Source organism: Barbatula barbatula (assembly GCF_947034865.1).
Source record: "Barbatula barbatula genome assembly, chromosome: 22".
Taxonomy (NCBI): Eukaryota; Metazoa; Chordata; class Actinopteri; order Cypriniformes; family Nemacheilidae; genus Barbatula; species Barbatula barbatula.
The window spans coordinates 17,877,173-17,904,687 of NC_136785.1; the positions used below are offsets into that span (position 1 = coordinate 17,877,173).

Here is a 27,515-nt window from a genome sequence, read left to right on the forward strand (position 1 = left end):
GCGTCGTATTTGGGAGTGCTAGTGGAGATTGTGGGCTTATCCCTGCATCAGTCTCCCGAGCTGCTAGTTCCGACTTCGCCCTGAAAACACCATTTACAGCAGACAATAACGGTGTCTATACTGAATGTGATAGGAACATCCCAAACTTCCGGGTCGTTTGGTGAAAGGTCATCATGGGGTAATTTTATTTACAGCTAAATTATTATTAATTAATTTACTTATTTTCATATTAATAAAAAAAATGCCTTGACAAAAGGGCACTTTGGGGATAATGGCCAAAGAAGCAGGTGCTTTTTAATACAGAACATTAGTTAGCTAGGGAATTAGAATTGTTGGCTTGCTAATCGTAATCCAACACAGTACAGGAATTGTATTAAAACACTACCAGATAATGAACTATACTTGCTTAATATTATTGTTAAATGGTTGAACAATGACAATTAAGATGTAAAACTGTAAAGAAAAGGATAGAAATGCATAGAAACGCATTAAGTTATATCCACAGCAGTAACATTTGTAGCCCTTCAACCCAATTATAAGCATGAATAAATACATCTATTAACATATTTTAATTCATAATGGACTTAAAAAACAAGAATAATTTTGATTAATTCCTATATACAGTAGAAAACACTTCATGCAGTTTGATCTCTGCACTTCACGCTACTCTGGCGCTACTGAAACTCAATAACTTGTGCAAAGAACCTATCCTGCATTAATGCATTACAATTACATTTATGCATTTGGCAGACACTTTTATCCACAGTGACTTACATTGCATTATCCTATAAATTTGTTTCAAAGTATGTGCAAACCCCTGGGATCTGTTTAAAATCCTCATCTTGCCAACGTCAAAGGATGTGATGTGGCGGTGTACTATAGTACATTGATGACACATCTGTCTCATAATTATTCATATATATATATATATATATATATATATATATATATATATATATATATATATATATATATATATATATATATATATTCATAATTAATTTTCGTATTTATTTACAATTGTTTATTTATATATCTGGATTTTTTTATTTATGTTTATTTAGTACGATTGAAATTCCATATATTAACATTCCATCTTCGGTCTACACTCCCTCCAGATGATGGCGATAACGCATTGTAAAACTAGTTTGACAACATTCTGAAAACCAATAGAAGAAGCGCAGCATTTTACACTTTTGACGTTGGAGTGGATGGCGAGATGAATGACCGGTTTATTAATCCAGGTAAAAGTTAAACAATTACAACATCAAATAGTTGTAATAAAATAGTCTCTAGCTCTCGCTCTCTCTCTCCTTTTCAAACAGCACATTTCCCCTAAGTGTCTTTTACGTTATGTTGACCGAAGTGTGTATAGTCTTTCGTTAGTCATGTTGTGCCTATTTAACTGTGATTCCGATTATGTTAGAGCTGATTCGAATGCGTGATGTCGATTTATATCTAGATTTAATTTGTGTGAGATTAGTAATTAGAGTTCTTGTGAAATTGATTAAAGCGTCAATATAACGTTACGAAACATTTTTTTTATATTACCAGAGTTGGTTGTGTTGCATCATAGAAGACATTGTTAGAAACAGTTCATTTTAACGGGAGTTAATTTAGCTATTTGGGGATATTTTCCTCTTCCGTGTGTACATCTGGCTCAACGTTACAACCTGTGACAGGGCTAGCAGTGTATCCCACAGGACTTGAGACTTGTGGCATATATGTGACATCGTCATCGTGTAGTGTTTGGTTCCGGGGCGCCTCAGACGTCCTGAAAAGTGAAGCTGCAGGCTCGTTAATCGTCCCCTGGTGGCTGGCTGCAGTACAGCTCATAAAACCAGCCCTCTCCATGTAAACAAATGGGACAGGAGCCGCACTATAAAATCCAATTACAATTCCAAAAAAAATGTCCAAAGCTGTTTTCTGGGACTTTAGTCAGTTTTATCACATTGATGTATGTCCAAGTGTTCGTTTTTTGAATACGTTTGGTTTTAGTTAGTTATAAGATTTTATAAAAAGGTGGTGCAGTAACATTTCTTTGTTTTACGATTGAGTCATCAGGGACAGGGTCTTGATTTACACTGGTAAATGTAAATGTGACATGTCCCCTCCACCTTTCAAAATTCCTTTCCTGTCCCTTGCACTTTCAAATTTGTTGGTTATGAATTTTAACTGCGCACTGTCATCGCCACGGAGAGGTAGGACCGAGCAGTCTGACATGTCGATGCGATGCGGGCGTACACTCTAAAAGTAGCTCACTGAAAGGTTGTTTTAAATCACGTGGATGGCAGCAAGTGATTGTCTTCACAGCAATTCACTATGACAAAATCAAAGTTCTTATGGTTAACGACAAGGTAAGCCCAAATTTCTGTCAAACCTTATTTGTAATAAACACTATCTTCAGTTAAAAGAACGAGCCCTTTTAATAAACAGATAAAGTAAAAATCTTGCGCTAAGCGTTTCTTTCCCAAAATCTTTAAAAAAGCAATCCCAAAAGTTTAACGTACCAAAACAACAACCACGGAAAACCAAATAAAAAATGTTTTGTTTATCACTGATATCAAACATAAACATGGGCTCTATGAGACTCTAGCAGAAGGTATTTTATATCCCTTAAATGCTGTGTGTTTAAGAAACCTTGGATTTGAGATATTTCCCGCCACATAAGTAATGTTTGGATTAAGTAAAATAAAAAGTATTTAGAAGCATAAAATTCTAAGTAAAGCTCGATAGTAAGAACTGCCCGATGACCAATGGAGCCAGTGCAGTATTGTCACAAAAAATGTAAGCCTTGGCTGGGTTCGGGTCTCACGGACTGTTGGAGATATGTGCACTGCCAGAAAGCTGCATCAGTTTGGAGACAACCCAGTTAATACAGTTACATTGTGAAGACGTATCTGTACCGGACCATATTCATTCCAGCGATGTATCAAATAATGTTCCAGTGACATTACTTTGGGATTCCAATATGCGTTGGGACGATTTTACATTAGGTGTTGTTGGTACGTAGGGATTGCCTCTTAAATACGTACCTTGACCGGACCATAAAGCAAATCTTTTATTTCATCTTGCCAAATAACCCATCCCGTTTGAAGTTCAAGTAGTGTCTGTTACTTTTCAAATCTGTTCTGATTAAACTAAAATTTATGGTTTTTAGCATCAAACACTCCAGATAGGTTAAAAGGATACAAAGTATCCCATGTGTAAAGTTACTGCTGAATCTTCAATATTATGGGCTTAATTCTCTGAAGGAGATCCTGGATATCTTGTTTTGATAGATGGCATCATGGATTCTAGAAAATATCAACAGATACAAAATATGTTTTGAAATGTGTCTGATATCCGAATTACGCTTGTTTAGACAAAGTCGGGCAGAGAACCAAAACAACATTGTAGCTAATCAGCAGTTAGGCGCACAGTGCACAGGATGGACATTAGTCGAGCTGAGTGCTGAAGAAAGATGCGGGTAGGGGTCTGTTTGTATATGTGATTTGAACATCAACAGATAAATCGGAACCGCTCCTTTAATGATGCAGATTTATTTTCACAGCCTTCTAAACTACGAGATTTAAACCACTTGAGTGAAACATAGAATACAGACAGAGCATGTACGGCCCCAAGGGTATGGACACAAAGGGGTGACATACAATGCTGTTAGTCCATAAGCAGGCTCTGTGGCCAGTTCGAGACAGAACAAGAGTTCACAAATGGCCTCCGTGACCATTACAGGCAGGCCGGATGGGTCAAAGAGTCCATTAACATGTCTGTTGACAGGCAGGACTGTGGAGGATTGCGGTAACAAAACCGTGATAGGACGTGGCTCTGAGATGAAAGACATGATGTGACGAGACTCTTGTAGATCAGCAGAGACATGGTTGTGCTCTAGGAGATCAGATGATACGTGACGAGACTCATAAGGATTAGCTGAGACCTGGCGGGGCTCTAGATCAGAGGAGATTTGACGAGACCCTTTATGGTATCATAATCTTGATAAGATCCTAAAATAACCCAAGATTACACAGTTTGAAAACAACAACAAACACACCTAGACAATATTATTTATTTATACATTTTTTGTGGTGGGGCAAGTAAACATTTTCGCAGGGCGGTAAAACTTTTAAGTAATTGCCCGACTGGACCAGTAGAAAATCCTTAGCATTGAGGAATTATTTTGAAAGAGTACCATTTGTAATAGCTGCTGTCGTCACAGCTGTTCACACAGACATATTTTTACTGTTTTATGTGTATGTTATACAAACTATAAAATAAAAATGACCTTTTGTTAATCACAAAATATTTTTGGAAGAATGTTAAATTGTGAACTCATTATAATTCTGTGTGCATAGGCAATCAGGAACGTGGATGGAATGATCCGCCACAGTTTTCATATGGCTATCAGAAGGATTCATGTGGACTAAAGCAGGCTTGTATTCTCAACAAGAGGGCACACTTACCACAACTTGCAGGTAAACGTTATTACAAACTCATAAAGGTAAACCTGACATTACAGCAGCCCTTAAAGTCCCCGTGAACCGGTAGTCGCTTTTACTTCTGTATTCTGTAAAAATGTGTGGCTTGCATTTTTTATTGCGACTTGATTGGATTTGGATTGGAACAGCCGTTGCATTTTTTAAATGGAACTGGCAGCACCCTGACAGTTGGAGGGGAGGAGTCAATGGACTTGTGTATAGAGCAGAATTGAGTATGGATTGACTGGTTCTCGCCATGAATATAGCATGAGATGCTGGAAGGGATTTCAGAATGAATAAAACAAACAAACTTTATTTTTAAAACGATTGCAATATTTTCATGAAAAATAGGAATTTTAAATTTCACCGGGACTTTAAATATATAGCAGTGTTTCCCATTCATAACTCAGATCCATTCGTCATATGCAGATATTTACTCTGACTGTAAATACATAGCAGGGGCTATATATATATATATATATATATATATGCTATTCACACTTATTTGTTATACATATTAAAGGGGTCATTCGACACGGCTGAAACTAATAATTTTGTTTGCTTTAGATGTAATACAATGTGTATACATGATTTAAGTTTTAAAAATGCTGTATTTTCCACACATACCAAGCATGTTTGTATCATCTCTTGGCTCCGCCTCTCTGAAACACGCTGATATTTTACAAAGCTCATCACTCTGAAAAGCAACTGTGCTGTGATTGGCCAGTTCACTAGTGTGTAGTGATTGGTCGAAAACTGCACAGAAATGTAACGCCTCTTAACAAGCAACAATATACATCATACAGAGTTTGTGTGAGATAGAAACAAGCTCTCATTACAGCAGGGAATGGTAATAATAAATTATGCGAGTGCTTTGGCCCTTGTTGATCAACCAGTGTTATGCCATGTCCCGTCGTGACTCAACAAAGACAATAAACCCCATTATGATCACACAACATTTGTTGCCTTCAGTTGGAACAGAATTACTGATTATTAGGACTTATTAGCACCAAACTCGACTGACATTAGTCTGTAACAAAGTATTTTACAATGAAAATATACTTACAGGCTGCGAATCTGAAGCGCCAGACAGTCCTTGCAGAGTTTTAACAGTTGAAAGTGCCTCACTTTTTAACAAAAGCTTCTGTGCATAGCCGGTCTTGATCTCTCCCAGGTTCATGAAGCAATCATCCGTGAAATGCGCTGCACACACTTGAATATTCAAACTGTTCTTTTCTGGAACAGTACTGTAAATAAAATGTAAACATTTTGTTTTTAGTTACCTTGCCGGGGTGTGGTTACACGAGGCGTTTCAGGCAGGTCTTGGTGAGCATTCGCTTCTAGATAAAATACATCTTTTGTTCCAACACTTACATTTTTGCTATTTTACATGTCTAATACATGCATGGGCAACTTATAACACACCAAAGACAAAGAAAAACACGTATTTCCGGCGAATCAGCCCTTTAAATATTTTTAAATAATGCAAATGCATGATGTAGCCTGGAAGATAAATTATAGCTTTTTTATAAACAAGATGTTAGGTAAATGATAAACAACAAGTTAGGTAAATGTTTCATGCCAATTACATAATCGTTGCAGAGAATACAAAAAACAAAACATTAAAAGATTATTCTACGAGTCTTCGATGCATATCTGACCAAAAAGCCATAGTGGAAAAATACTTCTGGTACTGTGTGTCCAAATGAACAGGGATCATCTAAATATAGAATCCCCATGAACTTTTGACATCTTCCCTTAAATAGACGAAAGTACCCTTACGACCCAGACGAAAATACCCTTCCTCCACATGAAGATGTAATTTACATAGAAAGGACCATGTATGAACTTTTTTATGGACTATTTTCACTAGCTCTGACTCCTAGAGGTGAAGCGCGCCTCATAGGCCAGAGCAATAGCATCCCTCACCCAATCTGGGTGCCATACCCTCGAGCACTATTGTTAAGTCCCATGACGTTACAGTCTGTCTAGAAGGAGGCCTCAGGCACCTTGCTATACGGTCGACTAAAGGGTTTCCCACAGAAACCCCATCAATCAGGGCGTGGCAGGCCACATACCTGGCAGGCTCTTTTGACGTTGAGTCTGGAGATAAACTAGGACGACATCCCGATGTTGAAGCGCTAGCTCCCGAGACTGAGCTAAACTCAGCCAGTTCAATTAAATTAAATGTAATTTAATTTATATAGCACTTTTCACAATTTGCATTGTTCCAAAGCAGCTTTACAGAGAAAAAAAAATAAAAACACAAAAAAGGTAAAACACAGAACCTGAATAGTTTAACATGTTATAAAAAAGACCTAGTAAATAATATCTAATGTCAGCAGTCTCCCGGAGGTTTATATTGCATATTTTGCATTAATTGAATGATTGGCTGAAAAGATGGGTCTTTAATCTAGATTTAAATTGGGCGAGTGTGTCTGATCCTCGAATAATATCAGGAAGGCTATTCCAGAGTTTAGGTGCTACGGATGAGAAAGCTCGACCCCCCCCCCCCCCCTTTGGTGGATTTTGTTATTCTAGGTATTATCAAAAGTCCTGAGTTTTGAGATCTTAGAGAGCGTGATGGCTTGTAGTGTGATAGAAGCTCTGTTATCTAGGTATGGGCTAAACCATTTAAGGCTTTATAAGTGATTTAAAAGAACTTTAAAGTCAATACGATACTTAATGGGTAGCCAGTGAAGGGTTGATAAAATTGGGGTTATGTGATCGTATTTTCTGGACCGGTTAGAACTCTGGCAGATGCTTTCTGAACTAAATGTAGTTTGTTTATTGATGATGCAGGACAAACACTAAGTAGCACATTACAGTAGTCAAGTCTTTAGGTCATAAATGCACGAATAAGCTTCTCCGCATCAGCAACACATAGAATATTTTGTAACTTGGCAACATTTCTTAGGTGGAAAAAGGCTGTTTTTGTGACATTTGAGATGTGATTTCGAAATGACAGGTTGCTGTCTAATATAACGGCTAGATCTTTTACTGTATTTGTTGGAGTAACAGTACATCCTTCAACAGTACATGGCCTCAATTGCAACAGGTAGTAACTCTTTTAATAATTTAGTTGGTATGGGGTCTATTAAGCAAGTTGTAGGTTTAGATGTTGCAATAGGTTTAATTAAATCTTCCTGTTTTATAGGTGAAAACGCTGTAGCCTTTCTTTTGGAGCGATGGTTGGTTCTAATTCATAGGACAGACTTGGAGGTTGAGTTTGTAAAACATTTTTGCGAATGTTTTCGATTTTCTATGTAAAAAATATCCTGAATTCATTGCTACCGAGGTGCGGCAGAATAGACAGGTCGGTTGATGTCTGTTTATTTGTTAATTTAGCAACTGTGCTAAATAAAAACCTTGGATAGTTTTTGTTGGTTTCTATGAGGTTACGGAGGTGCTTAGCCTTTGCTTCTTTTAGTGCCTTTTTATATCAATTTGCACTCTCTTTCCACGCCATTTTAAAGACCTCTAATTGCGATTTTATCCATTTGCGCTCTAGTTTCTCTTTTAAGGGCGTGAGTGGTGCTATTGTACCATGGTGCAATTTTTTTCTCATTAATCTTTTTTGACTTCATAGGTGCAACAGCTTCTAATGTTTTAGAGAAAATAGTGCCCAAATTGCTGGTCATGTCCACGAGCAATTCTTTATTTATTGGTATGGTTATTAAAGGATTCAGATCTGGCCAGCTCTTTGCGAAACTTTCTTTAGTAGTGGAGGTAATTGTTCTACCCTGTCGATAACGAGTTAAAGGGCTGATTCCTGCCGTGCGCAGTACCTGTTATAAGATAGTGATCGGTGGCATCGTCGCTTTGAGGCACAATATCTATATTGGTTAGATCGGCTCTGTGAGATATAATCAGGTCTAGTGTATGATTAAATCGATGAGTGGGTCCTTTAATGTGTTGTATTACTCCAAAAGAGTGTAGTAGTTCTGTATACGCCACAGCTAATGCATCGTTAGCGCTATCTACGTGGATATTAAAATCTCAGACATTTAGTTTTTTTTCAACGTTAACCAATAGGGCCGATCGGAAGTCCGCAAACGCTTTCAGAAAATCAGTATAGGGACCAGGGGGTCTATACACCGTAGCCAATGTAAAAGAAAGCAATGGTTTTTTACTTTTGTTAGGAATAATTATGTTCAACGCAAGCACTTCAAATTATTTAACTTTATGCTCTGTTCTCTTGAGTTACAGTAAGAAAGTTTCTAAATATTGTAGCTACGCCGGCACCCCGACCAACCGGACGTGGCTCATGTATATAACAGTTGCTTGGTGGTGTACACTCATTTAGACTGAAATAATCACTTGGTTTAAGCCAGGTCTCGGTAAGACAGAGTATATCAAAACTGTTGTCCGTGATCATTTCATTTACAATAACTGCCTTTGAATTTAGTGATCTAATATTAAGTAGGCCGAACTTTATGAATTGGTTTTGGTTGTTTATTGCATTGTCTTCAGGTTTTATCACGATCAGATTTTTTCTCTGACTTTTGCCAAAATATTTACTTTGTAGTATTATTCGGGGGGGACATGCATTTGGAAACGGTTACATTTATAGCAGTTGAGGAGCACTGACTATGATTAAAGTTTTGACTTACCTGAGGAAGACATAGTCAACAGGTGCGTAGCGCCTTAGAGACAGTTGTCGGACAGGAGAGCCGCTCCGATGCTGCTGGGGTGCAGGCCGTCGGAGTCGGAAGAGCCTAGGTCGCTCCCAGAACAGATCAAAATTATTTACAAAGAGCAGCTTCTGTTCAATACACCATGACATCAACCTTTGCTAAAGCGAAAAAAGTCTAGTGAACTTTTAATTCCCTCATCGGTAGGTAGGCAGCGGTCCTGATAAGATGATCCTCGCTACGGGTGATGCGTTGCGTACCGTCTCAATCAGACTCCTGAAGTCCCTCTTCAGGATCTCCGACTGCCGCATCCTGACGTCGTTCACTCCTGCGTCGTTAGCGTCGTCCTTCAGGATCGCAGGTACCTGCGCAGACACATCAAAAACACAAGCATCTTAATTGTCAACATTTTGACCTTGTGTCTCTTTAGATAATGGTTCAATCCGCGAAGATCTAGATTTGGACACAACCCCCGATCCTTCTTGGGAACTAGAAAATACAGGCTGTAGTAGCCTGACATTCTGATAGACCTGAATCGTGGCAGATGATGACCTAACATTTAGCATTTTTGAGGCTGCTTTGCAATCTCCGTTTCGGCCTTTCCCACCAGTGCAGATGTATTCCTGCAAGGCTTGGTTTGGGAGAGAGGGCTTTTTCAGAGACGATGATGTCCCAGGGAAGCGATAGCTCACCAGTGTCTCTTCCACACGGAGCACCATCGTGTACCCCGTGGTCTTGCACCAACAATAGTCAAATAAATGGACTTTGACTGCATGAAAACACGGGAGGAATGTAGGGCCCTATGAAATCTGTTTTATTTTTTCCCAAATTCATTTTTTTCTGTTTCAATTTCTCCTTCACAGGACTCTATATTAACAAGTTGCTGTTTATATAGGTCTATACTACATCTAGTGGTTATACCTAGTATTACATTTTTTATTTATTTCTCCCAGCAGCAACAATCTGCCTCTCCGTATTGAATTTTAAATTCATCAGTACATTAGTACAAAAAAAGTATTGTGTATATAGTTTTAGATGATTACTTTTGTCATTATACTTATTTTTATCCCAAATTATTTAAAACGCTGCAATGTCAGTTCTTTCATCAACCACAACCCACATTTTCTTCCCACTGATCTTGTTCAGTACGGCTTCCATGTGTTGCTCAAGACGTGAGGTAAGTGGGTTTGACGAAGGCTGCTTTCATTTTGAGGGAACGATCCTCCTTGCTTGCAGTACTTTATTAGATAAGGATTCAACTTTTACATTTTCTCGTAAGGGAAAATCATCCTCTGCACACACAGCTACATGCTACTGTACATACTATAGTACATTGTAAGGATAAATTCCTGCCTTGTAGCTTCTTGTTTCGCATGTGTGTTTTTGACTTTAGGCGGTCATCGCAGATCTTTCACGTCCAGTCAATTGAGTGTTGACAGAATTTGCAGAACAGTTGCTGTCCAACCACCTTAATCCATGTCCCAGCTATTTTGTGGATGTTTTGCATCCATCTTGCAATTGCAAAAGGAAATTGTGTTCTCGCGAGACATATCGGATCTCGTCACACTCCTTGTATGTTTATTTTAAATGTTTCCAACTTAATGGTCTAAAATGTTCTATTTTCTGTGACCATCTTCCTTCATCAAATAATGACACATTTTCCCTTTCTTCCTCTCTGCCTTTTAGTGGTCTGCTTCTTAAAACTGTAACTACAAATTATTTTATCCACTTTTCTGTCTCCTTAAAGGCATTTCACTCGGTCGGCTCTTTCCTTCGCCTTGCTATACTTTTCCGGGAGAATGGCTAATGAAAGGAATAGGATATCTTTGACACAGGGATCCAGAATTATAAAAACTTTCCTAAACAAGTCTGAGTGCTGGGGCAGTGTATCAAATGCAGAAATACTACGTCATCCGTCCAACTCGTTTTTGAACAAGTTTACCATGTTAAGCATGAGAATCCAGCTTGTTTAACAGTGTTAAGAAGTCAGAAGGCATGACAAAGCATTATACCCGATCTTTAAAAAAACTTTTAAGATTCTTCTCATTGTAGTTGCATGTTTGTAAATATTTGGACATTTATAATAAAACCTCAAAATGTCGTTATATTGCATTATGTTCATGATGGCTCAGTGATTCTGATGAGGATGCCAAAGGCACTTTTTAGTGATATTAACGTGTTTATCTGAACGTTTATGCATAATAAGTCGAAAAAATTGCTTAATATGACACCCTTTGCAAGCATTTTGAGAGGCGGCTGTGTCCCGTGGGCGCGTGCATTTTATGTGTCGGACTGACATTTTTTTTAATAAAAAACCTAAAAGAAAGATAATAAAAACATCGAACTAAAACTTCACTTCCCATGAGGGGGCAAAACACACCAACAACTAAACACTCTCAGGAACTTGGCATCAGAAACAAAGGCATTGTGGCACATACAAGAATGAACCATCACAGGATAGCAAACACAAGGGCATTAAAAAGGAGAACTAACAAGGGATAATAACAATAGGCAGGTGTTGAGAATGAACACAGGTGGGAAGGTAGACAAGAAAACGAGGGAGGCGGAGCAGGGCTCTAGACTAACTTTTAGCACAAAATTTAGGTGCACCCAAATTTTCGACCTGATCCCATTTAACACCACAGTTTTACAAGTTCACTTTTTATGAAATTGCTGTCCATATAGGCGATATTGACTTGTTAATGATTAACTAACAATCTGATCAAAATAAAGTTTTTTATTTGAAATACAATTCAACAAGAAAGGTAACTTACTGAAAAAATATGCTTTAGTGTACTGAAATATAAATTTACAACATCTCCAGATAAATTAAATAAAAACAAATCGAAATTAAGTGTTTTAAGGGCTTTAAACTGAACATATCATGGCTCAATATCTTATGGACTATCCTCCATTGCCGTCACATGCCCCTCTGATGGCCAACTCCTGTAGTTTGGCCTTCTTGATCATTGGCCTTGGCTTAAGCAGCTGGCCACACTCTCTCTAGCATCAAAGTCTTCCAGACTTGGCCTCTCTATACTGATTCTTATCAGATCTTCCACTGTGTCTAAAAGGAGGGATGCTCTAGTGTCTGATTTGATCCTCTTCTGTGCAGAGATTCCTCTCTCACAAACTGCAGCTGAGACCGAAAGGACCAGCATAATGTGTACAAGGTGCAGGATGTTCTGGGAAAAAATACATTCAAGAGATGTATTTAAGAAATGTGTGTTTAATAGCTAAACTAATACAATCTTAAGAACGAAGATTAACAAAAAACTGACCTTGTATTCTGAGTAGTAGGGCTCTCTGGTCAACATGAGCTCCCAAAGGCTGAGGTAGGTCTTGTCTTTGAACATCCTGGCAATTAACAGCTTCAAGTCTACAAACTCTTCTTTTGCAAGCTCAGTGTTTACACCATCTCTGTAAATGATGTGGATTACAAAGCTAATCAGTGTTCACATGAACCAAATATATACCAGCAGCAGACATAATAGTGTAGTAATCCAGGACTCTCGGTTCTCTGGCCAGCTATCATGATTGAAAATGTTAAAACAATTTACCTGCTTGGTTGTTTCAGACTCACAAAAACTCTCCCCTGTTGAAAGAACAAATACATTTTAGTAAATGAGTAATCATATTTCTCATCAACATTTGTTTTTAAGACCGGTTAGTAAACTTGCCTAGGAGGCAACTGAATCTTGCTTTCAGATGTTTCACAGTGGGTTTGATTGTTGCATCCATTACTTTTTTATGTTAAGTGGCAGCAACACCATCTCCTGCCAGCTTTGATGCCTCTCCTTTGAGTGTTTTTGTCTGTATGTTGCATAAACCATAAATGGAGATTGTTGTTAGATATTAGAAATATTTGTAAAAATAGACTGTTCTCAGTTTAAATGGGAGATAGAACCATACATATACCTGGAATTTGTAGATTGCCATTTCACCCTCTTCCTGCTGCTGCCTTCTCTGCAGCATCATGTCAGCCAGGAACTCTAACAGTCTTCCACTAGGCTCGGGTCTCGCAATCATTGCCTCTGTGGTCACCAGCAGTTTTTCTAAGCCGCAAACAGACTGTTTAGATATAACAGTGCACTATTATGAACACAGCTGAAGACCCAAAACCCAAATTCAAACTTACACATCCCACTTCATCGCTGTTACCTGTGGTAGGATGATCTCATTCCTCTGAAGTAGGAGGCTAAACTTAGTAATGGCACTGAACACGTCTGCAATAAAATGGCAGGAGGCCACAAAAGTGGCATCTTCCATTGATTTCTTAACCTGTATCATACAAAAGTAGAAATGAGTCACATATAACCCTGATTAACTAAATTCCTTAAACAAAGTGTCTTTAATGAAAGTTATATTCTTAAAGAATGCACTGGCCTTTGTAGCATGGCCTGCAATGTCTGCATTGGCAGAGGAGCCTGCCAAATGGTCCATATGGTAGTATACATCAGTGAACTGTCCTGGTTTAAGAACCAGGTCTCCAGGGCCCTTGAAACATGTGGGAGCCACCTTGTCCCCTTCACCCCAGTGGGCATCAGCACATTTAGCCCCAAGTCAGCCCCAATGACCCTGAGCTCTCTCATTGATTTTGGGCTGAAATGGTATGTCTTCCAAATTAAATGTAGACATACAATTGCCCCATCATTGGATTGTCCCTCTGCACTGACAACATTGCCAATTCCAATCTGAAAAGATTGATTTTAAAATGAATTATTAATTCTAAATGTAGATACATCTGCTCTCTAAAAGAAATATAACCCATAGTGACTTAAGGTGTCAGTTATACCTTATCTTCTAGTCTTACCTGTGAGGCATACAGTGGAAAGGCACAATGTGGTCACCTGCCTCTTTCTTCACAAGGGCTATGACACCCCCTTTGCTGCCCAAATTAACAGCAGCTCCATCAGCAATCAGAGCAATAATTTTCTCCAGCCAGTTACTGCACTGGTCCCCAAGAGCAGCAAATGCTTTCTTTGAGGCAGCATATATTCCTAATTAAACAAATTGAAACTGATAAAACCATTTACTTCCCAGATCAAGAGTTTATAATGCAAAAAATCATTTCAATAATAAGAATATCACATATGGTAAATGTAGTAACCAGACGGTAGGCATATTATTTACATAGGCTACATGACATGATATGGCTTACCTTGGGCATGGGCATGCTCGACCTTGATGTGTCCAATCAGTATATTCACCTGTCTTCCTCTCCGTAAGATACGACAGTACACAATGATGCATTCCTTTGTGGCGATATCTGTGTCTATGTGCCATGTACGGACTGTTCGCAACGTGCACAGATGTATTTTTTTCAATGTATCTGCGATGACTCTTATAAATTGGGTGCACGCGACATCATTGCTGTACGTCGGGTTTACGTTCAAGCCGTTTTTCTTCATAATAATTATTTCGTACTTAGTGAAGGGAAGTTCTTCTTTTGCAATATTGTAGGCAACATTAAACTTGATTAAAATCTCAGCCTCGTCTGTTGATCTGTTTGCTGCTGTAAGGCAGCGGGGAGAGGGCACACTTGTGCAGTGCATTTATCACGGCATGTAATGTGTTTTATAGATGCATTGTGCATTTTCAGCGTTTCAATTCAAAATGTATTAGAACCAGTCACAAATGCACTTTTGCTGGCCATGGTCTTCCCACACTCTTAACAGTAAATGCAGTGCATTATTTCATCAGCTTTACTGTATCTTAGCCAGGGAAACTTGTCAAGCCACTATCTTCGAAATCTATACACTTTCCCCCTTTTAATTTCAGTCGGCTCGGACTCTATCGTATCTGGCTCATTATCGAATGCCGTCTCCGGACCAATGCTTGTCAGAGCATTGTTTAAGATAATTGCACAGATTCTTATCGAAAAAGTTTTCTATCGTTCTTTTCCTCTTTTCTTACTAACCTCTATCTCTGTCTGATTGCACCACTTGCGATTTCAAATGTAAACACACATACAGGAATATCTGGACCACGGCCAATAAGAGGGGGTCCGCCCTACACTATCTCTGATTGGTTTAGACCACGTTATGGGACTTTTTTTCTCCGTCGAACGGCTGGTCGCACCAGTGCGACCTCAGATTTTTTTAAGTCGCACCATTGAGAAATTAGGTCGCATATCCCCACAAAACACAAAGCACTGTAGGGATCTTATCACAATACTAGAAAAGCATGACTGATCGTGACAGTCTGAGAGTGCACTGACTGAAAAGAAATAGTTTTTTGAGAGCATGCTAGTACTTTATGCTTTAAAATGGCTCATATTTGTCAATTTGCATGACATAAAATGATGTGCAAGTGCCTATTCCATCAACTGATACGCGATCACTGAATCAGCTCGAGCTAGCAAATGTTTTGTGCGAGAGTGCAATCCTTTCAGTTTCTTCTGCCTTCCGCGTTGACTTTTGACTTTTCTAGCAAATTATTCTGAGCAATGTTGATAATCATAAAATTCTTAATATCAATTAAAAAACTTGTTTAACAAATTTTAACAGTTATTTTAACACATGCTATAACATCTGAACAGGTTCTGAATCTGGGTTGTCGCCAACACCAGTAGACGGGCAAACACCACTGAAGGACAGAAAACCTCCTCCAATGCATGGGATCACCCCCACTTCCGTATGTTCCAGGATTCCCTCAAATCCCACTGTGACTGCAGAAAGTGAGACATGTCTTGAAGATGTTAAAGCACCACTTTACTGGACGTTAAGTGCATGCAGACAAACTGTAAAGGTAAGAACATTTGAAATAATGTTTTGGGTATTGATCACGATATTTTATTTGCACAGGTTAATAAAACTATATTGCATATACATAGCCTGCACGTATAGCAGACACCCATCTGACAGTAAATATCTAATAAAAAAACCTACAGCTCACTTACTATATCACTAATAAAACATACTAAAATACTAATGATTTGCATAACTGAAAAAAATTGCTACTGAAATAATGACACCTATTGATGTTTTGGTAGTGACAATTATTTGTATACTTTTGAGCCTAGCTCAAAGATGCTAATCAGCACATAGTTTGCAAGCATAGATCTGAACAAATGTTGACACAAAAAAAGGAAAGTTTATGGAATAACGCCCAAAACAGTTTGCTTAATTGCAGAAAAGTATGTCTGGTAGTGATGTTCCTTAAAGTTACACACAGATTTCAGCCTTTTGAACACATTTACTTCAAAATGATAAGACCGATCTATTCACCATGTAGCTATAAAAGAGAGGGTACAAATTTTAGGTTGTGGCTAAAATTAGTCTCAGCAAATGGACTAAAGCATACACTGTCTGGTAGTGACATGAAAATCGAGGACAGTTTTATCATAAGTTTTATCATTAAAAATAAGACATATATTTTTAAAAACAAGTAAGATTTGAATACTTTAATGCTTTTTAAATGTGTTTTTTTATGTGGGAAAGCAGTTTGCACGAATTCTGTAGAAGGGCCCATATACAATATATGTTTAATTGGTTATTGTGATGAGGAATCTGGCCCCCATCTGATCCCTGCGGACCAGTCTAATTACGAGCCAGATCAAACTTTAGTTACCTGTGGAGAATGAAAAGGCAGACATTATGAGTACAATACCATTCCATGCTATTTGATGGAACAAGAACACCAGTTTACCTAACTATTACAGCCTAACAGTCATGCAGGGAATTTGGAGTGTGGTGCAGTTGTCAGGTGTAGTCAAGGGTTAGGCGAAAACAATTTGAGATTTCAGATGTATCATTAATAATCTAATAGCAGCTGAAATTTTGAAGTGAAGACATGTCAAGTCGCTGTGTCCTTCTTTATCCAGCTCTATCATCTCAGCTCTTGTAAGGTCTGGTCATGGTAACCTTGAAAAAAACAGACAAGACTGACTGAGAGTAGAGTACTGTTATGCGCTCTTTTTTTAATGCAACAAGTACATCAGTTTTTATTGGAAGTGTTCCTGGTTCCGGTTGATCTAACTATTCTGCAGCCTTAAACTTCAGAAGAATTATATTTTGGTAGTGTAGTGTATGCAAGATTAAAAATGTGCGTCTAGATATGAAATGTAGATTCGATATAGGTCTGTAGTTAACTAGTTCTCTAGGGTCAAATTTTTTTTGACAAGGGCCTTATAAGAGGCGCCTTATATGCTTTAGGCACATGTCCTATTGGAAGAGATGAGTCAATAATGCTAAAAAGAGGATTATAATCTCTGGGATTTGTAGGTATAGGGTCTAGAATGCATGTTGTTGATTTAGATAGTTCATTGTGATCTACGGTAGAAAATAATAGCAAATTCTTCTTAGGGGCACTGTAATGAGTTGTTTTCACTTCTGGTTGCATAGTTAAAACAATTTCTCTAATATCTTGGACTTTATTTTTGAAGTAGTTCATAAATTCATCACTCCTATGTTGATATACAGAATCAGTTTTTTGTTAATTTAGCCACTGTGTTAAATAATATCCTAGGTTTGTGCTGGTTTTCTTCTATTGGTGATGAAAAGTAGGTTTTTTCGAATACTATTTTTCCATACTGTCCAAAATACCTCTAATTTAGGTTTCTTAAATTTGCGCTCCATTTTTCATGCCACTATCTTTAAAGCCTGAGTGTGTTCATTATACCACAGTTTTTGGCTGCCATTTTTAATCTTCTTTAAGCGCAGAGGATCAACTGTGTCGAGCGTTTCCGAGAAAGTGGAGTTACAATTTTCAATGGTGATGAGATACATTGCAGATTATCATCGCTAAATGGCTGGTTGTCTGAGTGGTGCCTACAGAATAATATTTTTATTATTATTAAAGTGACCCCTCCTTGGGTCACTTTGTTCTCCTGTTTTCTCCTGTCTAGAAATATGGCACATAGTCTTAATGCTAAAACTGGTTTCACTGGGGCCATAAAAAAGACATGCTCTGTCTGACAGAAACATGCCTAAAGCCATATGATTATATTACTTTAAATTAGTCTGTCCCCATAGATTATTATTATAAACACGAGCCTCGCCTAAAAGGCATAGGGGAGGTGTTGCTGCACTTTACAATAACTCTTATAGCATTTCCCAGAAATCTAATCCTAAATATAATTATTTTGAAGTCATGGTACTTTATGTATCAACACCTTATACTAAGGATAAACATCTTTAAAATGTATTCTGGCTATTTTGTGTATAGGCCTCCAGGGCACCACACAGATTTTATTAAAGAATTTGGTGGGTTCTTATCAGAAGTAGTACTGGCCAACAAGAGTCCTTGTTGTTGGTGACTTTACGTTCATGTAGATAACGATACAGATGCTTTAGGAATGGCTTTTAAAGACACTCATAACTCCATGGGCATTAGACAACACGTGTTAGGACCCACTCACCTTCGTAATCATACTTTAGATTTAAATCTGTTTTACGGTATAAATGTGGACAACGTTAAAATCCTTCAGCAGTGCTTCAGACATTTCAGATCATTATCTGGTATCATACTTGTTTCACTGGCCTATGGCTGCAAATTAAACTCCTTGTTACAAATATGGTAGAACAATTACGTCAAAATTACTTAAAAATTACTACGAAAGGTGTGTTTCTTGATAATCTGCCTGAATTGTCTCAAATCTCTAGCATGATTAATAACGTTGCAGATCTTGACTTTAACATAGAGAATTTAAACGCCACCTTCTCAGAAATGCTAGAAAGTTCCTCTGTGCTTTAAGAAGATTAAAAATGACAGCCCGACACCGTGGTATAATAAATGAGAAAATACGGAAAAGCCCTTAAAACGTCTAGATCCACCTACTGTTCATCACTAATAGAAGAAAGCCAGCACAACCTTTTATTTAACCGTGGCTAAATTAACCAAAAATAAATTGTCAGCGACTTCTGATTCTGTATACCAGCATAGGGCCCCGTTAAGGGCTCTGCTGGACGATCACGCTAGGGGGCGTCTGGATCTTGTGTAGGATATATTTACTTTATTAACTTAATTTACTTTGTTAACTTCTTTATCTGGGGGTTAGAGCGTTGGGCTTGTGATCAGAAGGTTGCTGGTTCAAATCTCAGTGCCAGCAGGTCATGACTGAAGTGCCCTTGAGCAAGGTGCCTTACCCCTGATTGCTCTGCAGTAATGTGTCACTGTAAAAAAAAAATACTTGTAAGTCGCTTTGGATAAAAGCGTCTGCCAAATGAATAAATGTAAATGTAAATGTTGTAAGTCGTTGGCTCTTTCCCCTTTTGACCTGATGTGTTTTATAGTATAGAGCAAGTGTTAAGCATGCACTTTAAATAATACAAATAAAATTATACAAAATATAAGCAACCAAAACGCTGAATATTGATAATATATATATTGAAAATATACATATGATATATACGTAAATATATAGTTATTTGGTTCCTTTTCGTTGTTTTTCAGAAACAGATCTGTGATGATGTGGAAAGACGTCTAAAGCTTTTTGAGGACATGTGGATAAATGGAAAGCTCTCTGCTTTGGTTAAACATAGAATGCATGGATTGTCCCAAGGTAAGTCAAGGGGAGCTTTTTAAAGGTCATCAAACTAATTTAAATATTAGTCAAAGATAACATAAGTAAACACAACATGCAGTTTTTAAAGGGAATATTATTATTAAGGGAAAACAAAATCCCAAACTACATGGACCTGTGTGAAAAAGTGTTTGCCCCGTGTTAAAACAAAACTTAACTGTGGTTTATTACCGAGTTCAGTTTCTCTAGCCACAACGTTCCCTTTCTGTCGGTGTCTCGACGTTGTGTCAAGACTGACAGAATGGGGTTACCCTAGAAAACGCCACGGTGCTGCGCCGCGTCACGATTTACAGCGGAATTACACTGACCGGTCTGGACGAGTCACAAATGAACTTCCTTGCAAATCGTAACCATCCAGTAGTGTAGTAAGACATCAATTTGTGTGACCACGACGAGAGGTTCTTACTACCGGTCGTACAGGCGGTGGCCTTGCTACTCCGGAGGCGAGTAGGCCGCCCGACACCATAAGGAGTACTGGGAAGCGCCACCCCCTCGCCTGCGAGGGGGGGCGCTAACGGAGACCACATCCGCCGAAGGGAGATCATATGTTGAATACCTATACAGTCTCACCAGTGGGGAGAACTCATGGGATTAGTAGTGCGGGCCCAACCCAGGGTTGTACGCAAGTGGTGGAGACCATCGAAGGGAGGTCACAGGTTCGCCGAGAGGGGAACCAATAGTGAGAAAGCGTCAGACGGGACTTCCCAAGGAGGGGAGTCACTACGTGTGGAGCACTAGCCCAGGTTCTAGCACAAGGGTTCACCTTGTGATGGAAACTCGCATATACTGGGCGTTAATACGAGCTGCTCTGCCAGGCTCGTACTCCCAAAGTGCTTGGTGATGGAAGGAATGCCTATACTTCGTCTAATGGAGGAAGTAGGGAGACTGGAATAGCGCGCTTACTTGCCTGAAGGGGGGAGAAGGCGAATCGAAGGCGTACCCCGTGCCACCGTCAGTCTCACTCAAGACCAAGACACAGGTTCGATGCCCGTGCGAAAAGAAAGGCTGGATGCAGCCCAAACTGCAGCTCTGCAGATGTCTGCCAGAGAGGCGCTCTGCACCCAGGCGGGAGTGAGCGAGGAGGCTGCACCCCGGCAGAGTGAGCGTCACTACAGTGGGCAGGGGCCCGAGATCGGCAAACCAAGGGATGGTGTCCACCATCCAGTGCACCAGTCTCTGTTTGGAGACAGCCCCCTGCTTACCCCTGACACAGACAAAGTTCTGTGTTCGGTCCGAGTAGAGGCGCAGGGCGCGTACTGGGCACGACAGGGAAAGGGTTGGGACTTCCTCCCAGGCTGAGCGCCTGCAGGTTCCCCACAACCTAGTCCGCGCGGGGTGATGGGGACTCTGGGCATGTGGCCAGGTTGGGGTCTTACCCACGTTGGGGTACCCCAACTCTAGGCACCCGCTGGACACTGAGAGTTCGTGCTGATCCCCTACCTTCCTGATGGAGTGCTAACCGGAGAAGCGTCTTCATCTTTCGAGAAAGGCCCGTTTCTCCAGGGGCTCCAACGGGGCCTTTCGCAGGCCTACCAGGATCATGTCAAGGTCCCAGGAGGGTACGGATAACGACAGGGGGGATTAGCCCCCTTTGTGCCCCTTAAGAATCTGCTGATCGGGTCGTGCTGCCCAGCAAGACACAGATCAAGGCACTCTGTGCTGCAGGAAGTGCAACGAGGCGCCACTTATAGCGACAGTCGCCTAGTGGTAGTGCTCTTGCCTGAGGGCCCATGCTCACGAAAGCGGGAGACAGGTCTCTTCAGATCTACTCGTCCCATCCAGGGTCCAGACATGGGGTCCCAGAGGTCTGGTCTCGGGTTCCAGACCGTGCCCTTCTCGTCAGGGGGGAGTGGCTGTCAGAGTGTGTGCTCCGAGAGACAAGTCTGGTTGGGCCAATCGGGCGCAACTAGCAGACTTTGAAGCTCCTCTACCCTTGCCCCGCAGTCAGCTGTGCGCGAAGGCATCCGTGCCGAGGAAGTCTCGGTTAGGGAGTACCTAAGCTGCCAATGGGAGGTGTGCAGGGGCAAACAGGACTCCCTGTGCCTGGACCGCATGGATGGCCAACTTCCGCGGAGCGACCTGCAAAGAGCACATTGGCTGTTTGATCGAGGTCGTCCGGGATATGGATGGCCCGCAGGGACACCACCCGCTGCTGACTCCAGAGGAGGCGTCGGGCGAGTTGCAACATCTGCCATGAAGGAACGCCAACTGATGGTTGACATACGCTAGGGCAGCTATGCTGTCTGCAGCAGCATGTGCTTGCGCCAAATGAGAGGCAGGGGCCTCTTCATTGCAAGGCAAGCTGTCCACAATTGGATTGCCACTGCAGACAGGGACCCGTCCAGCGCCCCAGCACACTGCACCCCAACTGAGCAGGGAGGCGACTGCCGTACCACGGCACCCCTCCCACTTGCTCTAATGGAACTCCAGCTGGGAGTGGGTCATCTCTGTCTGAGTGGTTAGGGTGGACGCACCGTCGCGTGGAGAGTGCGGAAGTGGCATGTCACAACGTCAAATTGAGGCTGTTGCATGCTGTGGGCACCCAGGGAGAAGGACGCTCTCCTGGAGACCAAGTGGGCACCAGGCCCTGAGAAGGGCCCGGCCTGATGATTTTGATTTTTGATTTTGATTCAATTTATTGTCATTACACACATACAAGTACAGTGCAACGAAATGTATTGCGGGACGTGGCAAGTACAATCCCATGCAGCTCGACTCCGATCGTGTGGCCGGAGCTGCGCCAATGTCCTAGGTCTCCCCGGGTGGCTCCTGTCAGCCATTATCTCGCACGGAGGTGACGTCCTCCATTGAAACCACCTTCCGCGGGGGGCCACCTGAGGGAGGGGCACCAGAACCGCAGGCAGAGGTACGGAGGGGCGGGGCTGCTGGGATGCCGATGCCAACCGGGACCTCGACACCCTAGTGGGGGCCGGTTCGTGGTGGAGAGGCTCATGGCCTCCGTCTGCTATTTCATCAAAAGAATTGAAAATCTTTGATGATGCACAAGCAGCCCACGCTGTGCGATGGGTACATCAAGAAAGCAGACTCTCCCGATGCCTCCCATCTGCGCAGAAGAAACTACCATCCGCGGGGGGCCACCTGAGGACGGGGCACCAGAACCACGGGTGGAGGTACGTGCTGCTGGAATGCAGACACCAACCGGGACCACGACGCCCTAGTGGGGGTCGCGGCGGAGAGGCTGATGGCCTCCGTCTGCCATTTCGCTAAAAGACTCGAAAGTCTTCGACAATGCCAAAGCAGCCCACGCTGTGCGATGGGTGAATCAGGAAAACGGACTCTCTCGACGCCTCCCATCTGCAGAATTGAGCCAGAGGTGTCTCTTTTGGACCACAAGAGTGGACATCGTCAGACCCAGTGTGCACATCTTAGCCTGGTGGATCTGCAGGATGGCCATGGCATGAAGGGTGGAGGCAGCTGACCCGACACAGTGAAAGCCCTCGACATCAGTGATGGCGAGGGTGAACACACTTTGGAAGGGAGCCTTGGTTGGGTGCACTTGTGCCACGAGAGCATGCTCGTCCTGGGATACCGACATAGCCCTTAGCTGCTCCATAGTCGAGGGAAGTCATGGCAACCGAGCCCGTCTGCCGCGAACGCGCCGAAGGGGGCGTTCCCGGTTTTCGTGAGCTCATCGTGCATGATGATGATGAGGATACTTTGTGGTGCTCGTTTTGAAGAATATAGACAGTATTTTTTTATGCCAAAGGATGCATTTGTGCTGCAGAAATCGGTTAGTAAATCTGACGGTTAGTAAATCTGACCCTATGCAAGTTTCGTGGCAACATTCCAAATGGGCGATGTCCACAATGCACTCAAATTGGCATGAATTGTTTTTCTAGGATGTATGATTCAAAAGTTTTGGCCAAAAATGTATGTGAAAGTTCGAACTGCTTGTGATGGTATGGAGTTTAGGTTAGAAACTCAATATTTGCCATTGTAACAGTTCAAACTGTCCTCTATGTGTGTGCAAAATTTCACAACTTTCCCCTGTACAGTTCTATGAGCTACCATAGACTTATATGACAGAAGAAGCAACAGCAGAATAATGACACTTAACGGTGGCTTGAGCCCTAAAAACAAACCGATCCAAGAGGGTTTTACGTCCCTTCGTTTAATCAAGAGACCAAATTCAGTACAAGTAGAGGCAAGTGAATATGAACAGAATGCTGAGAAGGCAGCAATATTTTTTACTTTTTCATTCTGTAATTTCTTTGAAAACATCACATTAAATAATGTTTGTAAATATCTAAAGGAGCTAAAAGGTCATTTATTGACTTATTACTTATTGAATATTACTGCTCGTCCCAAAAAGCAGGTTGGCATATTCTGGTTTGTGATTATTTTTATTTATGGAATATTCAAGTGGAGCAAATATAAAATAAAATTCTTGGACCGTGGAGTGGAAATTGTTACCGCTCCAATCTTCTCACATACTCATACCGGTTTATCAGTTATCAGGTACAACATAGCTACAGCATTCTTTGTGGGAGTAATTAACAAGGTTATTTGATGACTACAGAGTTTCTGGAACATCAGCCAAGATTCTAAAAAATTGTATTTTACTTTGCGTATATTCCATTGGGGTCTTGGTAATGTCACACTGACCAAATTAAAACAAATTATATAGTTTGGGTTGTTATTTAAGGGGAACTCAAGCCAAAAATAAACATTCTGCCATTAATTGCTCACCCTCAAGTAGTTTAACAAATTATGACCTCCATTTTTCCCAAAAAATGCTAATTTATGTAGTTTTGTAAGTTTTCTGACTCCTCCATAGATTGCAAGGCAATCAATCTTCAAAGCGCTGAAAGTGGTAAAGACATCGTAAAAGTGTCCACACGACTCCGGTGGTTCAGTATAAATTAATTTAATGCGACGAGGATACTTTTTGTACGCAAACAAACTAAACTTAACAACTATATTAAAAAACTTCCTGATTTTAGTCCTAGTCTCTAGTGCGCGTTCATCGAGTGTCAGCATTGCTCGATCAATGCGTGTTCTGACGTAGAGCCTGCGTGGTCAGAATGTACATGCGGCGAGCGATGCTGACATTTGATGCACTGTCATGTGGCTCGTGTGTTTGGTTGCAAATAAAGTCATAAAGCATCCAAAACTACCGTAATATGCGTTTTGGAGAAAAACAGAGGTCATACAACTACTTGAGGGTGAACAATTTATGGCAGAATTTTCATTGCAGAGTTCTCCTTTAATGGCTATTTTTAACAACTGTTTATTTACTAAATTTATCTAACACGGTTTTATTTTGTGTTTTGGAACATCCAATGAAAGTAAAATTATACTAGTAAACTTTGGCTAATTATATATTTTCTACAACTAATTTCTTAGTTAAATTTTTGATATGTTCTTACTTTGATATCTTTTATTTTGCTAAGTTATGTCTTTACATTATGCAGGATCATTACAGAAATTTACAAAAAAATACTTCTTTACCAGACTTGGTCACAAATATAAATAAGTTTTGTTATTGGGTGCACTTACTATTATTGTGTTTTCCTTTTCAGACTTAAAAAGAAAAAATTGGGATGCAGCTGATGAGATTCACAGAGGACTAATGGTTGACCATGTCTCTGAAGTCAGTCAGTGGATGGTGGGAGTGAAGCATCTCATTGCTGAAGCTCGGAGCCTGAACCCAGATCTGTTTCAATCTTGAATCTGTATATCTGTATCAAATTGATAAAAATGCTAAATCAGGGTTATGAGCACAGACATGTTGCCATATTTCACTATTCTCAACTGATTTTGGAAACCATGTATTATTGGATAAGCGTGTGGAAGTGATTTTGTGATATTTTGGGTAAAGGTTTAAATGAATAAATGTACAGTTTCACATTCCAAATCATCTAATATAAATTACTTTGTGCTTGAGTCTTTTTTCATTGTAAATTTGTTCAATTTGTAAATTTGTTCTTATTTCTTTGTCTTTGAAAAAATGTTTACCCTTTGACACCCCGAGGTTCAACCAAATTCTTGGCAAACAGTCTTTTGAACCGAAACTGAATTATGTATCACATCCAAATTGTTTAGTGATTCTGTTTTCTTGTTAAATTAAAATTAGCGTTTTTGTCTCATTGGTATTTTTATCTAATTGGCAAGGATATTTTTATAATTTTATCAGTGGCGACTGGCCAATTGCCAATGGAAGGACCTGCTTGTCTTCATGTCTCAAACTCAGCTCTGGGGCGATCGAATTGGCCACTTACATGTACATTTAGTCATTTAGCATGAGTTCATGAAGCAATAAGCGAAAAGTCATACAAGATTGCAAGTAGTGGTCTAGCTTTTGTTGAAACTAGTAACTTTGTATTAGCACCTATAGTACTATTGAGTACTATAGGTGCTAATACAAAGTTTGTTGAAACTAGTAACTTTGTATTAGCACCTATAGTACTATTGAGTACTATAGGTGCTAATACAAAGTTACTAGTTTCAACAAAAGCTAGACCACTACTTGTTGAGAGAAAGAGGGGGTTAGAGTTAGTTAGTTTTATTTTATTTGTCAAGTATTCACAGAAGAGATTCAAGTTTTTTGAAGGTTGTGAGAGATTTGGTTGACCAGACCGTGTTATGAAGAATGTTCCACCAGGAAGGAGTTGTGAAGGAGACTGAACGGGAAAGCGATTTAATGCCTTTATGAGAAGGCAATACAAGGTGCCACTCGTTTGCTGAACGCAGGGTTCTTGATGGGGTGTAGGAGGGTGTGAAAGTATGCTGGTGCAGATCCAGTGATAGTCCTGTACAGGCTTTAACCTTTGGAGAGAAATGAAAAGTCACATGAGCCCTTTTGGCTGTTGGAAGACGAGGTGTGCTACTGCGTTTTGAACCAGCTGGAGTGGTTTAATAGCCTTTGGAGGAAAACCAGCAAAAAGAGCATTGCAGTAGTCCAGTCTTGAGATTACCAGGGCCTGGACAAGGAGTTGTGCCGCATTCTCCGAGGGTAGGGTCTAACCTTTCGAATGTTGAAAAAGGCATATCAGCTGGATCGCGTCGTTTTTGCAATGTGAACATTGAAGGACAGCTGTTCATCAAACATGACTCGAAGGTTCCTGGCTGATTCGGAGGCAGTGATTGAGGAATTGCTAAATTGGATGGTGAGATCGTGTTGCACCGTGGGAAACACAAGTAGTTCTGTCTTGGCCGGGTTCAGCTGGAGGTGATGCTCTTTCATCCAAGCTCTGTAGCATCATCCACTGATGTACTTTGTCACAAAATGCAGTTTTCAGCTCAGTAAGCTTGTTTCTGACATTCTAACAGCTCAATTAGAGCATTTCAGTAATGAACTGTGTTCTTTGTCAAAACTAACATCCTCTGATACACTTTGTCACAAAAAGCAGGTCTGTCACTGTAATTCTTCTAATCTGCATGTCATGGACCATGAGGGGAATGGGACTACCCGGGGAAAATACCAAATCAGACTAACACAGAACGTGAAAACTCCACACAGGAAGGTTTCCTGGTTCAGCAAGGACTGTGATGCAAGGCAACAGCGCTACCTACTGAACTATGCTGTCAGAAATCATACAATGAAAAGAAGTGAAAATGTAGGCTACACAAAAGAGATAGAATTTAAGTGTAATAGTTTCATATTTGTATTTGTAAAGTCAATTCTTAAAGTGAGTTTTTGCCATGCATTATAGCAATCCAAATAACAATACTTTTTAATAAATGTATATATTTAAAGCAGACTTCTCAAAGTGATTTTGAAACATTTTCTTATTAAATGGCTTATTATGGAAATGTGTGTTTTTTTCTCTACTGCATTTGCTTGATATCATATTATCTTCTGTTTTGCTTGATACTTGCTATATTAAAATTTGGAACAATAAAGCATTTTATCCCATATAT

At 40.3% G+C, this 27,515-nt stretch overlaps 1 protein-coding gene across 3 annotated transcripts; it reads left to right on the plus strand.

The window, feature by feature from the left end:
• Positions 1–1,107: 1,107 nt before the first annotated feature.
• sra1 (steroid receptor RNA activator 1) lies at positions 1,108–27,515 on the plus strand. Of its 3 annotated transcripts, none has more exons than XM_079486579.1 (6): positions 1,155–1,244; positions 4,350–4,469; positions 9,314–9,467; positions 15,648–15,856; positions 19,502–19,610; positions 25,175–27,515. In XM_079486579.1, exons 3-6 carry the CDS (start codon positions 9,335–9,337, stop codon positions 25,321–25,323), a joined length of 600 nt encoding a protein of 199 aa, XP_079342705.1. In that variant the 5' UTR covers positions 1,155–1,244; positions 4,350–4,469; positions 9,314–9,334; the 3' UTR covers positions 25,324–27,515. The 3 variants fall into 3 exon arrangements, with proteins under 3 accessions (XP_079342704.1, XP_079342705.1, XP_079342706.1); XM_079486580.1 differs by lacking the exon at positions 1,155–1,244 and adding an exon at positions 2,214–2,357; XM_079486578.1 differs by lacking the exon at positions 9,314–9,467 and having other exon boundaries at positions 1,108–1,244.